General features: G+C 38.9%; 1 protein-coding gene across 14 annotated transcripts in view; it reads right to left on the bottom strand.

The window, feature by feature from the left end:
- The window catches only part of Fubp1 (far upstream element binding protein 1), a 28,082-nt gene extending 10,743 nt beyond the window's left edge, over positions 1-17,339 (bottom strand). For 4 of the 14 annotated variants that reach the window (XR_013110178.1, XR_004606610.2, XM_076933413.1 and 1 more), the window contains exons 1-18: positions 17,103-17,339; positions 13,873-13,963; positions 13,072-13,134; positions 12,290-12,328; positions 11,073-11,112; positions 10,636-10,688; positions 10,476-10,547; positions 10,238-10,295; positions 8,609-8,771; positions 8,425-8,523; positions 8,226-8,327; positions 7,886-7,988; positions 7,681-7,781; positions 7,077-7,218; positions 6,235-6,395; positions 3,912-4,063; positions 3,543-3,622; positions 433-570 (exon numbers count right to left, since the gene is read on the bottom strand). Coding sequence is in view for 12 of the 14 variants with exons in the window: in XM_076933413.1 (XP_076789528.1) it covers positions 433-570; positions 3,543-3,622; positions 3,912-4,063; positions 6,235-6,395; positions 7,077-7,218; positions 7,681-7,781; positions 7,886-7,988; positions 8,226-8,327; positions 8,425-8,523; positions 8,609-8,771; positions 10,238-10,295; positions 10,476-10,547; positions 10,636-10,688; positions 11,073-11,112; positions 12,290-12,328; positions 13,072-13,134; positions 13,873-13,963; positions 17,103-17,210 (1,765 nt within the window). In the remaining 2 variants the exon portion in view is untranslated. The remainder of the gene's footprint in view (positions 1-432; positions 571-3,542; positions 3,623-3,911; positions 4,064-6,234; positions 6,396-7,076; positions 7,219-7,680; positions 7,782-7,885; positions 7,989-8,225; positions 8,328-8,424; positions 8,524-8,608; positions 8,772-10,237; positions 10,296-10,475; positions 10,548-10,635; positions 10,689-11,072; positions 11,113-12,289; positions 12,329-13,071; positions 13,135-13,872; positions 13,964-17,102) is intronic. The other 10 variants (XM_034499948.2, XM_034499956.2, XM_034499952.2 and 7 more) reach the window with 8 other exon arrangements.
- Positions 17,340-17,350: the final 11 nt, after the last annotated feature.

The raw sequence follows: 17,350 nt of genomic DNA, 5'->3' as shown, positions 1-17,350 counted from the left end.
GGCGGTGTACAATAATGGTATATCAATGTTGAATAAGTCCATGCTGGTTATTTTGGAATGAATATACAAGGGCAATATGACTTCATGTCTCCAAGCACAGTTTCAGTAGCTCTTTTCAGAAGTAATTATAACAGACATAAATATCAGGGTAATGGGAGTAAATGGGGGACAAAACAGCTAACAACAGTCTCACTATTTAGGGCATTACTCTTCCGACTATTATTAAAGTTTGTTTCTATTTCAAAGTGACTTTGTTTGCTTACCCAAAGTCACACCTGATTCTTCAAAACCTTAGGCCTGAGGATCTAACCTAAATGATACTGTGATGCACAAGGCCCAGCAATCCTCAGGATTGAAAGTTTTGTTATGACTTTATACATAAGTCCAAACACAAACTTTAGCTTTAAAATAGAAAATAAAATCTTTTATTACCGTAGTTACCTTGTCCATTGGTTTGGGTTGTAGCTGGTGCACCAGCAGGAGCTGCAGGGGGAGGCTGTGCCTGCTGCTGGTAATAGTGAGCATAATAGGCAGCCCACGCTGCCGAGTTTGGATCTGTTCCTGCCTTAGCTAGAATTTAAAAAAGAAAGAAATGTTTCAAGGTTGATATGTGAACTCCAGAAATCAATCCTTACCTTTCTGGTGATCCCTGAAGGCTCAAAAGTTACCAACAGCAAATGGAAACTTTCCAATTTTTCTAGTATATCACTTGGCTTTTAGTTCAGAAACTTCAGCCTCAGGAATTAAGTAATTTCTTAGGTTACAGGTATTAAGTAAATTACTAGTGATTGATGGAACTGGGATATAAATGCATAATCTTTTTGGCTTCCAAACCAATGGTTTGTTTCAGCCCAATCCAGTGTCTTTGTATTCCACCCCCCAACAAGTTTAGCTGCAAAGTGCAACAGTTCTGTATAGAAGACAGTTATGGACTAATTTGTACAAGAAAAAAAAGAAAAAAGAAAAAGATTAGATACATGCACTTTATATTTCACAACAGTCACAATCCTGAAATTACTACTCTATCATTTTTCTATATGGATAGAAAAGCATAGGTTATCAAGATAGTTCAAGCATAGCTTATCATTTGCTATTTCCTGCACACACTTTTGAGACCATGCCCCATATAACACAGGCTTTACCTTTTCTTCCTCTACTTTTCCAGTGCGGGGGGCTACATGTGTGTACTCACGCTGTTGTAAGTATCCTTCACGATATGGACCGCCTAGCTTACCCACTGTGTAGGAGCACGTTTGCTCTCCTGTGTGCACAAGTGTATGGAGGCTGAAGACTGATTCTGGATGTTCTCCTTCATCATTTTCACCTTAGTTTATATATAATTTAAAACTCTATTTCTAGTTATGTGTATATGTGTACCTGGGTGCATCTACAGAAATGTGGGTTACTAAAGAGACCAGAAGGTGTAGGTTCTCTTAGAAAGAAGAATTATAAAGTAATTTTGAGCTGCCTGATACAAATGATTGGAACTCAACTTTCCTCCTCTCAAAGAGCAGTAAGCACCTTTATAATTACTGAGCTCGCTCTCTCTCTGGCACCCTATTTTTTTTTAAAGAATTATTTATTTTATGTATATGAGTAGACTGTATCCATCTTCAGACACACCAAAAAAGGGCATTAGATCCCATCACAGATGGTTGTGAGCCACCATGTGGTTGCTGGGAATTGAACTCGGGACCTCTGGAAGAACAGTCAGTGCTCTTATCCACTGAGCCATCTGTCTGGGACTCCCTTTCTAATTTTTTGAGATAGGATTTCTCCCTGAACCCAGAGCTCACAGATTTGGTTCCAAGAGCTGGCCAGGAAACTTTAAGGATCCTTTTTAGTTAACAGGTATGTGCTTACACAGGTGGGAGGGACAGAACTCAGGTTCTGAGGCTTATCCCCAGCACTGTGGCTTAGCCTTTCTATCAACTCCAAGTCTCCCTTTAGCATCTCCTAACACTCAAGTTTTAGCTGCTGCTAAAACAAGTCACCATAATTAGCATCCTCTGCACTAAGCTCATCTTAACTCAAAAAAAACCAAAAAACCAAAAACAAAACAGAAAGTTATTTTTTTAATATAACTAGTAGGTACTGAAAGCTCCCTATTTTTTTAAACACAGGATGAATTCACATTATCCATTTAAGATGAAAGGTTTAGAAAGGTAATAAGTCAAAAAAAAGCACAATCAGCTAGTTATAAAGATAACTGATCTACCTGATACTGAAGACAAAATTCTTGACATCTAAGTTTCAACCTCATACAGTTTCTTGAAAATGCAGACAGTAAGATACTGTATACTTCTAAGTCAAATTTAAGCAACTATGATCCTGAGTCAGTAACCTGTGGATAAACCTGAGCTCAGTCTTCTAGGCAGATGGGTTCCTTATCTGTCAAAGGCAATACTGGAAGTCATACTCCCTGACTGGACCTTACAGTGTTAACATCAAACACATGCGTAATCCCATGAAACCCAATTACCCAAATAAAACCTTGTATTTAACCTGTTCCAACTCAATTTAGTCACGCCACTTCTAAATGCTTGTTAGAAGGAAAAGATTGACTTTTAAAACTTACAAAGGAAGCCATCTGATGCTTCTGTACACCTTACAAGTCCATTCCCGTCCACTCTGGAATTCATTCTTTTGCTAATGGACATACACTCATCTTTAATATTCACATGTCACCACAATTTGCTTTTTCTTTTGCTTTCTTTCCTTTTTTAAAAGATTTTGGTTTTTTTTTTTTTTTTTTTTTTTTTGGAGACAGGATTTTTCCTGTGTGTCCCTGGCTATCCTTGAACATACTCTATAGACCACTCTGTCCTTGAATTCAGATCTGCCTCCTCCTGTCTCCTGTGTGCTGGGACTAAAGGCGTTCACCACTACCTCCCGGCTCAAGTTATTTCTTAAATGAGTAGAAGTTGTGGTTATTTGGTGACTGAGCAAAGTTCCTATAAATTTAATATACATTAAAATATTAAAACATTTAACAAATCCAACAAAGCAATTACATTTAAATCAATTTCTTTGTTTTTTTTTCAAAAATACACTATGTAGAAATTAATTTTTAACTAAGAACACATTCTTTGAAACTTCCAAAGAATCAAACTACAGAGGCTGTAAAGTGAAAAAACAATACAACAACAAAAATTCCTATTTCCAAGATGACTCTTGATCATGATGAAGTAGAAGCAAAGCCAGCATGGGAAGACATAATGAGAACATCATGCTAGAGAAAATCCAGATTACAAGAGAGAAAATAAATGCATTTTCCTGTTTTGGTAATTAAAGGACCTAATTTGTACTAATATTTTAAGGTGCCTTACCAGCAATAATTTATACTTATTTGAGAATATAGTAGTGTTAAACACATTTTTATAAATAAATATGGATTATTATGAATAGTCACAACATACTAGACAGCAGTGTTATCTACAATGCAGAAGTGCCCAATACAACATACATACAATAGATTAATTCAGGGCTGTGACAAGCAGTCTACAATGTAGCTGACATTAACAGGAGATCGTATCTTTTACCTGGGTCAGGAGGAGCCTGTTGCTGCCAATGTGGATACGCATTTCCCCATCCCTGGGGAGCATATGGGGCTGGAGGACCGCTGGGGGTGGGGTGGGAAACAAAACCACAAATACCATTTTTTAAAAGCCAGTTTTATTATGTGTAGGTTTTGCCTCTGCATGTATTGCACATATGTACATGCAGCTATATATTCCTAGTGCAGGGTGTCAAGATACCCTAGAAACCATTATGAATCATGGAGCTGGGAAGTGAACCCAGGTCCCTCTGCAAGAGTAGTAACAAGTGTTTTTAACTGCTGAGCCATCTCTCCAACCCCCAAACCTAGGATTTTTAGGGAAAGCCCAGAACTAACCAAATGTAGTACTTACTGAGGAGCTGGGCCAGGTGGTCCTGGGTTGTAAGGTGCAGGGTTGTATGGTCCCATTGGAGTTCCAGGCCCTGGAGGTCCAGGAGGCCCATGAGGACCTGGAACCCCATGGGGCCCATGGGGTACAGGTGGCCCTAAAGGATTAACTGGGCCCTGTAAAAAGAAAAGAAAAAACCACAACAATAACAAAACACACACATCACACAAACACACTCAAACAGTGCAATGGTCGAGCAATTCAAAGTCTAACTACTCTTCTGTTTCTATGCTTAGTAACAAATTTAAAAATAAAATGTCATAATCTGATATGTAAAATTCACTGAAATCCTCAGCACTAGTAAATTCCCTCTAGCTTTTAGTATCTTCCAGGTTTCTCACTCTTTTTAAGATTTTTTTTTTTAAAAAACCAAGACTACGTAGTTCCTTTATTTCTTTAATGTCAATTACTAATAATATATTCTGCAACTTATACATCAAGGGACAACTTAACTTATATTCTCAATGTCAACTGTGACGCCTTTGAAATCCGATTTAGATAAACGTCTATTATAACTTTCCAAATAGCATGAAATTTTCCCTTACAGATGATAAGACATTACAGCTTTTAAAATATTGGTATCACAATACTTTTACTAATCTTCCTCCTTATTTGGAGACAGGGTCTCACTTTGTAGCTTTTGCTGGCCTTGAGTTCACCATGTAGACACACCATGCTGGCCTCACACTGTCTCTGATTCCCAATTCACGAAATTAAAACCATGTTCTACTATATCTGGCATCATTTCCTTTTACAAGCCACCCTGCCCTAAAACATTTTTTTTATTACAGTTAGTAACAATAATAACATATAAAATGAGATGCTTACAATTTTAAAAAAATTATTTTAATCTTTTTTTTCCCAGTACTATGTCCTGAGTCCAGCACATGCTGGCCAAGTACTGTACATCCTACCCAGAACTTATCTTACATGTACACATGGTGCATGTGCGTGCCCAAGGAGAGAGCGCAGCAGATCCCCTGGTACCCAAGTCACAACCTTTTGGGTGCTCAATTTGGGTCTTCTACAAGAGGAGAAGTGCTCTTAGCTAATGTGACATCTCTACAGCTCCTCACAGTATTTATGTATTAACATGCAAGTGCTACAGCTACGAATACGAAGGCTACTTTTAGTAGCTGGTCACCAACCGACCCCAGGAGGATTCTGGGCATTACTCAAGTCACCATCAGTTCATCTGATCTAGGCTACGAAAAAGAAAAGATCATCTGGGCTTGGTTGTACATGCTGTTCATTCCAGCACTGAGAGGAAAAGGCATGTGAATTCATGGCTAGCCCAGTCTACATAATGATACAGTCTTCCCCCCCCACCCCCCACCCCAAAAAAGCCAAAGTGTGTGTTTACTCTCATCTTTCTGTTTGATATCAAATTTTGGCATTATTTAACTTAGAAGAACTTCAGTTTGTGGACAATTATAATTGTGCATACTACCAAACTCATGTCTTTTCTTAAATTTTTGTGCCCACTTACAGTATCAAAGGAGAATCCTCCTAAAGAATATCTGATTAGTATCAGTAATGTTAAAATGATTTTATTCCTTGAGAATAATTCCCTAACAATTTTAAATATTCACCTCTCACTCCTAACTTCCTCCTATGTACCCCATGTTCCTCCTATGTAAAGGCATGTACCCCACTGCCACACAGAATATCTTTGTGAAAAGAGACACTGGGCTCAATTCACTTTTCCTTCATTTCTACGTATGGTGCCTGTATGTTTAGTATGTTCTCTCCATGTGACTTGTAATGTGGTTGCAGGTGCTTGTGGAAGTCTGTGTCCTTCAAAAACTGCTCCTCTGCCATGTCTATATGAACACAAAGCTCACTAATTGGCTGGGTTAGGAGGTCAGAGGTAAGAACCATTAAACTAAGCCTACATTTCAAACCTCTGATGACTGGCAGTCAGTCCAAAAGCCAGAAAATATAAATTACTTCTGTAGAAGGGGAGACAGACATCTTAACTATTTGACTGATAAGGCACTTAAGAGGCAGAGTCAAGTGGATAGACAGTGTGGACCTTGATAGAATACTGAATTCTTGTAAACTAGCAAATATTTTATCTGTAGACATTCAAATACAAGTATGTGAAGACTCACATGGTACTTTTTTTTTTGATATCTTTCCTATGTTGCTATATGTATATACACTATACCACAAAACCTGCAATTTCATATTAGAAATTATGTATTTTCCCTTAGTATACTTGATTCAGTGCTTTTTAAAGTTACTAGGAACTATGATATAAATGAGAAGCCTAGAGTACACTTACCCCAATCTTCTCTTCTATGAGTTGTCGAGCATAGTCTATTTGCTGTGGAGTGCCCCGAATTGTAAATAACTTCATATTGGGATCTGCATTAGGTGGAGGATTTCTCTGAAGTTCTATTCTTGCACCGGACTGCTGGCTTATGCTTTTTATGGTTTCACCACCTAAAACCACAAGACATTAAGTTCTCTAAAGTTCACAGAATGCAAGAAACAACCCCACCCCCCACCCCACCCCCCCACAAGGGTTTTTGTATAGCTTTGGCTGTCCTGTAACTCAACTCTGTAGACTTATGCTGGCTTCAAACTCACAGAGATCTACCTGCTTCTGCCTCCTGAGTGCTGGGATTAAAGGTGTCTGTCACCATATCTGAGAGAAATACTATTTTTTAAAAACCACCTATTTACTTTGTCTATTAAATAAAGTTTGGTAACATTCCACTGGACAATAATGTTTGGATTTTACTATTCTGCTTTTACATCTAGAACTCATACAACACATGCTAAACTCTACTTTGTACACATCCTACTATACAGACATCCTAATATGGGTCAGAACAGAAAAATATTTCAACAAATAGCTTTTGTAAGTAACAAACAAACAAACACCAATAAAACCCATTCAGATTAGGATCAAGTTTTGTAACCGATAGATTCTTGGTCCCCTTTCCCTATAAGAAGTCGATACAACCCCATTTTTAATATAAAGATTGTTCTTGTTTTAGTTGCCATGTTAAGACCCCTATCCTCTTAAAATGCATTTAAAAATAAATATAAATGGTATTTGTTTATAAATATTCAGAAAAAAAATCAGCATGTCAAAACAAAGAGTTTAAAATACATTGCCTTTTCCAATTATCAATCCAGTTTTCCCAGTTGGCACAATGAAATTAAATTCCTGAAGTCCACCAGGTGGTCCCATATTCCAGTTTCCTTGACCTCTACCTCGTCCTCGACCACCAGGTCCAGGCCCACCAGGATTGCCAGCCTAAGAACAGGGAAACAAAACACACTCTGAAATGAAACTATCTGGCTTATTACCCCAACTCTTGTATTTCTAAGCAATAAAATTAAGAGATGACTCCAAACATTGCTTGACAAAAATATTCAACTAAGTAGTAACTTCAACTAGACAGGTGGCTCAGTGGTGAAGGGACTTCCCATAAAAGCATAATGACCTGGGTTTCATTTCCAGGACCCACAGAATAGAGAACCAACTTCAGAAAGTTTTCTTTTGGCTTCCACTGGCACAAATGCTCATAGAAATAAAATGTTAGATGCCCTGGGGTAAATAAAGCACCCTAAAATGTTTACCTCAAGGCAATTTAATGTTAATCATTTTAACACTGTTAACAGATATCTAATATAAGATGGAGGGGCAGTTTTTTCATTCAGGTATGACAAACTTTTCCAATGAAAGCAAACTGAAAATGTTAATTTCCTATCAAACCTGAACACTTCGTAGAAGGTCTGTGATAATTTCTGCAGCATGCTGACATCGGTCTGGAGGTCCTGTTATCTGTGCTATCCTATCAGGAGTTGTTCCATCATCTAAAATAATAAAACAAAACCTCAATAAATTGTGACAAACCAATTACAAATGTCAAGATTAAAAGCTATCAATTCTTAGAACATTAACTATACCTTAAGCTTACCTGGCTTAAACTGAATTCGAACACCAGCATCATTTTGTATTTTTTTAATCATTTCTCCGTTTCTTCCTATTACAATGCCAACAGCAAATCTTGGAATTGGGACCTTAAGCAAGTGAAAGTATATTTTAATAGACATTTCTCAAAAAACTCAACTCCATATAATCATAAAAGTAAATACACTAAACGATGATCATAAAAAAAGATAAAAAGCCCCAAGGAAGAAATCAAGAAAAGGGACAGGATGTTAAGACAAGTCCACTTAACTCAAAGCAGGAAAAACACTATTGCACTCATAGATTAGGATACAACCATTCGAGATCGATTCAGAATTCATACTTACATCTATCCCTTCATTTCCTCCTATTCTTGAGCCATACTCATTCCGTACTTCTCGGAAACCACCTTGATCACGAATTAACTCTAATACCATTTCCTTGGCTTGCTATAATAGAAAGTTATCCAATTCAGAATATTTGTCCAAACATTTTCATGCGTATTTTGTCCACGCCCTCAGACTTTATAAATGAAGTGAGGCTCACCTGAACTTTGTACGGGTCTCCCGTAATCCTCAGAGGTTTATCAGCACCGGTGTTTTGAGGCCCGTCTTGAATCATAACCATTTTAACGCCAGCTCGTTCCTATTAAAACCGTGACAATTAATACAAGTTAGTAAAAAATAAAAAGTGGCTTCAGAAGACTTAGTAATATTCTGTACATAAATACCTGAAGTTGTTTGATAGTCTCTCCCCCCTTTCCAATGACCAGTCCTGCTTTGCTGGCTGGAATCATGATTTCCTGAACTGCATTTCCAGGTCCATCACCATGATGAAAGCCAGGGGCTGGTCTTCCCTTTTCAACAATCTGGTCCAATAATCTTTTGGCTGATCTGTTAAGAAATTAATCTTGAAATAAAAATATGTAGCATAACCAACCTTACCCCCCAATAATAACAGTCAGGCAGTTTTATCCAGTCATGTATCAAGTATATTCTAAATGGGCTGTATGGGACTCAATATGGACACATTTCATGGTTAAGAGGCAAGAAGTCAAACCAAAGGCAGGTAGAACAGGCAGTAATGAAGTATCTATAAACAAAATCAACATAGCAACTTAAAAATAGTTCATCTAGCATGCCAAACACCAACTGGCTAAATTGTGTAGTACTAGTCTGTGACCTTGAAAAGAGAAACTGTTAATGCAATTGTTAGAAGCAATGCTTGATGGGTACTGAGTTCAAAAAATGCAAGCAAATGTAGGAAGTATAAACCTTTGAAGGCACTGTGTTAAAAAAAAAACAGAACATGAGCTTCAAAGATATTTTTATAAGAAATTTCCAAACCTGTCTATATGCTCTTAGAAATTACTCCTAAAAGATATCTGAATACTAGATACGAGAATACAAGGGAGGGTGTTAATTTCAGTGTAGGATGATATGATACTTTGTCACAGTTCTAAGTTTTCAGCAGATAAGCGTAAGTGGTTTGTTTTAGTGGCTAAAAACTAAAACCCACGAGCCCAATAAAATACTCTCTTCTAAGTAGCCTTCCTTGGTCATGGTGTTTTGCCACAGCATTAGAAGTAACTCAAGACAAAGAGTGGTGGTGGGCAATGGTGGTACATGCCTTTGGTAGACAGGCAGGTAGATCTTGTGAATTTTAGGCCAGTCTAGCCTAGAGTGAGTTCTGAGACAGCCAGCTATGAATACACAATAAAACCCTGTCTGGAGGGAAGATGGGAGTGGGGAGAAGACAATTAGTGGTAAAGATTGGGTAGTTTTATCAGAGCCTTAAGAGTTGAGTGGAAGAGAAAAACAGGAATAAAATTTTTTCATGACTATATTGGTTATGAGTTTTAGTTTTGTGTGCAAGGCAATTCAGGTTTTAATAACTTTCTGAGTCTGTGTACACACTCATGGTAGGTGTGCAGGCAAAATTACAGCCACCAGTGTCATTTTTTTTGTGTGATGGGTACCTTGAGGCAAAGTCTCTCAATGACTCTGAACCCATCAAATAGCGTTAGGTGGCTGGCTACCAAGTCCCCAAATCTGCCCGTTTCCATACAACTCCTGGGCCACATTACCATGCTGGATATTTTAGTTTTAGGATTAAACTAAGTTCTTCCTACTTGGAAGGCAAGCACCTAAATGGCTGCGTTATTTCCTTAGTCCCTGGTTTTAACAATTTTCCCTGTCTTAGGTTCAGATGATGAACCCTACCTAAGAAAGGCACAATATCTAAACTTTTAAAGTGAAAATTTCAAGGCAGTGAGCAAAAGACAATGGTACAGATGTTATGAAAATGAAGTTTATAGTCTTTAGTCTTATTGTAAGCAGACAATGTTTTTCACACTTACTGGACAGATTCAGGTGTTCCAGTTAGCATACAAGACCTTTCTGGAAGGCCACCACTATCTACAATTAAATAAAAAGGAAAGTTTAGGTCAAAAAATAGATGAGAATTATCTGATCTTTAGGAACTTAAAATAACCAAGTTTCCTAGCCAAATTGAAAGGGCTAGACAAAATAACAATTCACATTAAAAAAAAAAAAAAGAAAAAAAGAAAAAAAGAAAAAAAAAGAAAAGACTGTTACCAGGAGCTATCTGTATTTTGCATCCAGATTCCTGCTGTATTCGTGAGATCTGTTCACCTCCTCTGCCAATTACTAGTTAAGGTAGAGAAAGGGGAGAAGTTATTATTTACACTAAATTTTGAAAGTATGGTCTTAAAAACTTGAAATTAATGTTACTTACTAAATCCAACCATTCCATCTGGAACTTTATATTCTTCTGTCATTACAGATCTGCTAAGAAAGAACAGAAACTAACATTTTCTTCATAGAAAAATAATGTGCACATATACATAAAAGTAGTCTAATAAATCCAATCTTAATGTCTCCCAATAGCCCAAATGTAGGTTCTTAAATGAGGCAGTGTGTGTGAGTGAGCAAGACAGTGAACTGAACACTTGTGAAAGGGTTCAGAGTGAATGCCACTTTAACATTTAACCTTTTCTAAAATGTGTTGATTTCAACCTATTTCCCCAAATTACCAATTTCTCATTTAAAAAGAGAATGTTGTTTCTATAACCATTTTCCCAATAGGACAGAAGTAAACCACACACACAAGAGGTATGCAGGCATTTTCACTATAAACTTGCTTATACATAAAATGCAAAGGTTTGACTTTACCTTTGCTGCTGATGCATTGGTGGTAACTGTGCTCCAAAAGCTGTAAAAATTTAAACAAAAACATGCTTCAGTTCAAGTTCACTTATTTAAGATAAACACACCACGCACTCCAAATTCTTTCCCTTATGCATACATTGATAAAATAGAAATTCGGACTATTTATATTCAAATCATCACTGATAGTCGCAAGAAAGTCAGGAAAGGGATGCACAGATTTAGAACCAGAGTCAGCAATCAATGTTTATATATTCATGGCTCCAATGAAAAGAGAATCATTTAAAAAAAAAAAAAAAAAAAGCTATACATCTGTTAGGAATACCTGTTGGTTATGGCAAGGTACACACATCCTTAGTCCCAGCACAGGAGAAAACAAAAGCTAGTCTGGTATAGGCTATTTGACCACACTGTGAACCCCAAGATTGTGCTATTTACTGGGGGGAAACCCTGCTTATAGGTGTGATGTGGCTTAGCCCTTAGCACACAACCTTAATCCCAAACAATGAAGTTAGTTTGTAGAGCACTCATGTTTGAAGGTGATGTTTAATTGAGTAAGCAGACAAAGTTATCAATCAGAGAAAGAGTCAACAGAATAGGATTATGTCCAACTCTCGGGAGAATAAAGAGGACTTCAGAGGTAACAGCCCAGGGGGTAGGGGGACAATTGTAGAGACACAGGTTGCACAGAGAGGGAACAAGCGAAACACAGGTAAAAACAGAATGAGCCAGAAAATGAGAAGGTTCGTCTGAAGTCAAGCTGAGTATTTTAGTCAGAGATCAAAGAGAGAAGCTGGATTGAATCAGCTTGGAGAGGAGTTTGAACCAAAACAGCTGAGTTGATCCAGCCAGCCAGAGTTCAGAAAGAACTAGAAGGTTTGAGGCAGTAAGCCCCAGAGAGGACAATTACATCAGGTAAGTAAAACATATTTTTACACAGGTAGATCTCTGCGAAGTCAAGACCAGTCAGTTACATAGTTGAGACCTTGGCTCAAAAGCAAATTCCCCAAACCCAAACCCCACAATCCATCCAAAGGTAGAAACAACAGTCTAGAGAGAGGGTTCAGATGATAAAGAACACACATGCTCTTGCAAACAACCAAATTTCAGTTCTCAGCTCCACATGTAATCCACTTTCAGGGAATTCCATGCCATCTTTATATATACACACAATTTTTTTTTTTTTTTTTTAAAGCAACAAAACCACAGCCTAAAGTACTTACAGTCATTTTGGGGAGGTACTTTCTTAGCATCTGGTTGATCTGCAAAATTAAGTGTCTTTTACTTTTTGTCAATTAAAAAACAAAGTTCCCCCACCCCCACCAAGCAAGAATAGCAATGTTTATTAAAATACCTGATAATGGTTTACCACTTGAATCGAAAATGATCTGATTCAACCTAGACTTAAAAATCTAAAAAACAACAAAACCAAAAAAACAAAAAACCCCAAAAAACAAAAAACCCCACAAAACCTAAATTCTTTCATTTTCTTGTTTAACAATGCACAGACACTTTAAATAGTTTAGAATAATGCAGCACAAACTATTTAGCTTCAATGCTGGTGAATACCTTATGCTAATGGTTAATGATGCTTCATCCACTGTAGGAACTGACAATTAGGGAGAACTACATAAAAACCAGACATATCAAAAGATGAGTGTATCTGACAGTGATCATAAAGCAATACCAAAAAAGAAAGCTCACATTACAAGACAATTTCAATCTAAACTGTTATTATTCTCAAATGAAGCATTTCACTACAAAAAAACCCAAAAACCTCAAAGCAACCACATGATTGCCTTTCTCAGATAAACAAAATGCATACAACATTATAGAGTAGACAGCCTATAGCTCAAAACACTATTATTATTCTCCCAACTTCAAGGCTTTTGTACAGCAAAAATTCAGACACATAAACCAAGAGAGACCATTGTGTCCATTTAAGAATCCACTGGCTTATTTCACATTTACATACTAAACACAGGTAATAAATAAAAATTCCTGCCTTTAAAAGGAGAGGGCATTCCCTCCCAGTGTGTGGTACTGCTCGGATTTGTCCAAGAGCCATCTACACATAAAATAAAAAGAGTACATTACACACAACATCTGAAGCATCATTAGCTCATTTGTTCTTGCATATTAAAAACCTCACTTGCAAATATAAACATACTTAAACAAAAGGAAACCAACTATTACCAGAAAGGGCCACAAATACAGTCCTATATGCTGTCACAATCTTTTATAAAGGGCAAAGAGTGTCAAAATTTATACATACATCAGAACTAAACAAAAAAGTACACACTTCTAAGTGCAGAAGTGTCAGTATTTTTAAGAGAAAGCACTATGAATCCACTGTTTTAATCAATGTTTAAAGTTAAATATAAAACACTCAACAAAGCACTAAAACAATATAAAAATGGGATGCCTACACAAACAGACCTTAATCTTTAAAGTCAATTTTGAAGTAAATTAATGAAAGGGAACATCAAAAGACTCATTCAATAAGTAAGAAAACTCAATAAAGTGTTTCCCAAATAACTTATTTTGTTTCTAGCATTACCACAGTCTGTGCAAACTCAAAGTAAGCATAATCCTAAAATAGGACAAAATAGAAATGTTTTCTATTACAGTAAGACTTTCTGATATACTCAAATTATACTTACCTTTTCTAGGTCTGTCTTTTTCAAAACCCTATCATTCTGAGACCAACAGATAGTATTTTGATAAGTCACCTCAATAGACAATACTGAAAACCTTATCAAATGAATGCTGTGCAAGATACGTATTCCTGTTGGCTATAACTTACCTCCATCTTCTAAAGGTCGCTTCTGTCCCCCATAACCATAGTCATTTGAATTCAATGATGTACCAGCATCACCCCCAATTTTTGCTGCAATCTTAAAAAAAAAATGAGAATACTAATCAGGGTATTATTACTTTATGTACTACTCAGCACTGAATTTCTTACAATAAAATATATACTATCCCCCTTTTAAAAACATTGGATTCATTTACTAAGAATGATTAAAACTACCAGTAATACTCCAGGGAGCTAAAAAATAATAATAATAATCTATTAAACTTATGATATATCCCCCATTTAAAAACACACACACACACACATCTGGAACAAAATCTTTTGTATCCTTTGACTTCAAATCATAGCATTATAAACAGTATCTCAGGGACTGAAAGCACTGTCTGGAACTGACAGGTGCTGATGTTAAAGGGGAAGTGTTAAGTACCACTGAACTAGAGGAAAATGGCTTAGAATATGGCTCTCTTCTACAATTAGGTTTTATAAACACTCTGAGTTTACTTGAAAACCAAGGAATATCCATAAGAAAGCATATTCATCTATACTCCATTCATGTAATAGTTCTACAAGTATCCAAAAGAAAAAGTTGGTACTTGGTCAGTCAAAAGAAGCAGCGAAACTTTCAACTTTTCCCTCACTGGTGGTAGGAGGATGGAAACATGGTCTTATTCTGTAGCCCAGGCTAGGCTAATCCTAACTACTCACATGCTACAAATGAACTCAATAATGTTTCTATTAAACATACATTAAGTATGGCCAATGTCTTTGATTTTAATCTACAGAAATAATTCAAGCTTTCCACTTGATTTTTGCTCTACTGTATTTCTGTGCTACTTCAAGCAAAAGCAAACCAAATCATCAGTTACCACCTTCTTCCCTGACCCATCCTTACCAATTTTGGAACTAAAGATAATTCTCAGAAGATAATGACGTGAAAACATGCGTTTCCTGTACTTCAGCCCACACTTTCTAGTACTTCCTAGGCAAGGTCCACAGCAACATTCAAAATGTTCTTTTGGAAAACTTTACAATGTGTTCATTCATCCTCAATGACACAGTTGCGCTAAACTTATAAAAAGTGTGCCTGGCAGCAGCACACTCGCCCAAGATCCCTGGCATATATAGCAGAGGACTGCCTGGTCTGGCCTTAGTGGGAGAAAATCCACTTAATCCTTCAGAGACTTGAGGCCCCAGGGAAAGGCGATGGAGAGCAGGGTGGGAAGATGAGGACAGAGACTGGGGTGAGGAGGGGTGTGGGTGCACCGGCAGGAATGCAAATAAAAAAAATTTTTTTACTAAAGACAAAGTGTGCCTGGATCAGTAGTGGACCAGTGCAGACAGGCCTGTAACTCCAGCACTCCGGAGGGCGAGGCACAAAGACTCTCATTTTAAAAGAGATTTCAGCTGGGCATGGGTGGCACGCACCTTTAATCCTAAAGGCAGAGGCAGGCCTAGTCTGCAGTGAGTTCCAGGACAGCCAGCACTACATAGTGAGACCTTAATCCCCTTACTGCTTTAACACACTAAAGATACATGCTTATTGCATTTAATACACACTGTGTGCCTTACTTACCCAGGGCAATGCCCTGATGGAATTACTACAGGTCCACAATGTCCAGGTGTAACAGACACTATTATTTATCTGTAGTTTTTCTCACACTCCCACCTTTTCCCTCCTCCTATGCTACTCTATGCTGTTATTCCAGAAACCCTCAACTTGTGTACAGTTTTGTACAGCAAGCAGCAGCGTCTTGTCCATGCCGGCCAGCCTCGCTCTCACTGCCCTGTCTGAATGTTATTCAGTAAGGCATCCTTTTCCAGTAGCACCCTGCACAATGCCTGCCTCATAGCACAAATATTTGTATAACCGCCGTGCTTTATTAATCAAGCATCTTCTATCTGCTCATTGGTGTTTGATTCTTTTATCTCCCAAGAGCACAACTTTAAAATCTTCCAAAGCTGCGGGGGTGGAGCACACCTGCTAATAAGCACTCGAGATTCTGCAGGAAGCCTTAAAACTCAGGCCTGGCCGGGCTTTAATCAGATGCCCAGGAAGACACTTGTCCCTGACCAAAGGGTCCTACATGGTAGGAGAGTCAACTTCAAGTGGTTCTCTGACTTCTATTATACACATCACGTTGCTCATGGAATCCCTCTCCATGAATAAATGCAAATATTTTTCAGCAATCTATGCACTACATAGTTAAGTGTGCTTGCTATATCACGATAGATCTGATAAACCCTGATTGATTTGGTAATCTTTCAGTCCTGACGGGGGGGGGGGTGGTGGTTAGAAAATAAGTTTCTAATATAGTCACAACTGGCTTTAAAAACCTGTTCGTTCAACACTAGTACAAAATGTCGAACGACTACAATAGAGTGCCATAAAGGTTTATTTTAGCTTACAAACGAATTCCGTAACATACTTTTTTGAGACAGGTCTCTCTCGAGCGCGTGCTGGGACTAAAGTCGAGCACCACCACGCCCGGCAGGATAACATCATACACTTTTAAGCCACAAAGGGGCTACCTGAAGACACTGAAGTTCAGATTTAAGGGGGGAAAGTTACAAATACAAGCACTTGTATTTTTTTTTCCAACCCTTTTCGTCTGGGGGTAAAAATGGTGCCTTCGGGGGCAACCGTACGTCCCTACGTAACACAAAGAGGGTTGTAGGTTTCGACTTGGGAGAGGCAGATTCAAACTGAAGGCTGGGTGAGAATGAGAATGGGCGCGAGGCCATCTTGAGATGGGGAAAGGATTGGTGGAATGCCACACAAATCCCGCCCCGGGGAAAGCCTCCCCTGTGAACGGGAAGGTGAACGTTAGTCTAATTACAGGCAGGGAGTCGGGCTCCGCGGAGCGGGAAGCGGTGAAGACCGCTAGCGAGACAGCCCCTCCTTGCCCGATTCATGAGCTAAGTGCCCAGAACCTTCCATGCTCCCGTGACAAACGGAAACAGGCCCGAGGGGAACGGGGCGAGCGCACTCGGCGGAGAGGCCGCGGTGCGGAAGTGGAGGCCCTGGGGCCACGCTTGGGGACAGCGCGTGGGAGGGGGCTTCAGACCACGACCGCAGGCTCGGCCTCGAGCGGCTGGGACCCCCCGCCCCCCCGTGAGGAGACGCCATCTCCGCAGGCCGTAGCCCGGAGGGCGAGCGGGGCCAGACCTGCCCCGCCGCCGGCTCTTGGGAAGGCAGCCGCCGCGCGGTCCACGCTTACCTGCCGCGCTCTCTGCAGGGCATCTTTGAAAGCATCGTTAACTCCTCCGCCGCCGCCGCCGCCAGCTGAGCCAGACGACGGCGGAGGCACTGTTGAGTAGTCAGCCATGCCCACGCTACAGCACACGCGGCCGGTCCCTCGCGGAGGTTCCCCTCTCGGCTAACTGTTAAGAAAGAAAGAAAATGGCGGCCGTCGAGCCTGTATCACATTCTTGCACGACCATCGTGCCGTAAAGGGGCGGGGACTAG

The sequence above is a fragment of the Arvicanthis niloticus genome, chromosome 4 (assembly GCF_011762505.2).
Source record: "Arvicanthis niloticus isolate mArvNil1 chromosome 4, mArvNil1.pat.X, whole genome shotgun sequence".
Classification (NCBI taxonomy): Eukaryota; Metazoa; Chordata; class Mammalia; order Rodentia; family Muridae; genus Arvicanthis; species Arvicanthis niloticus.
The sequence above is the reverse complement of the archived record's forward strand: the minus strand, read 5'-3'. Positions and strand labels throughout refer to the sequence as shown.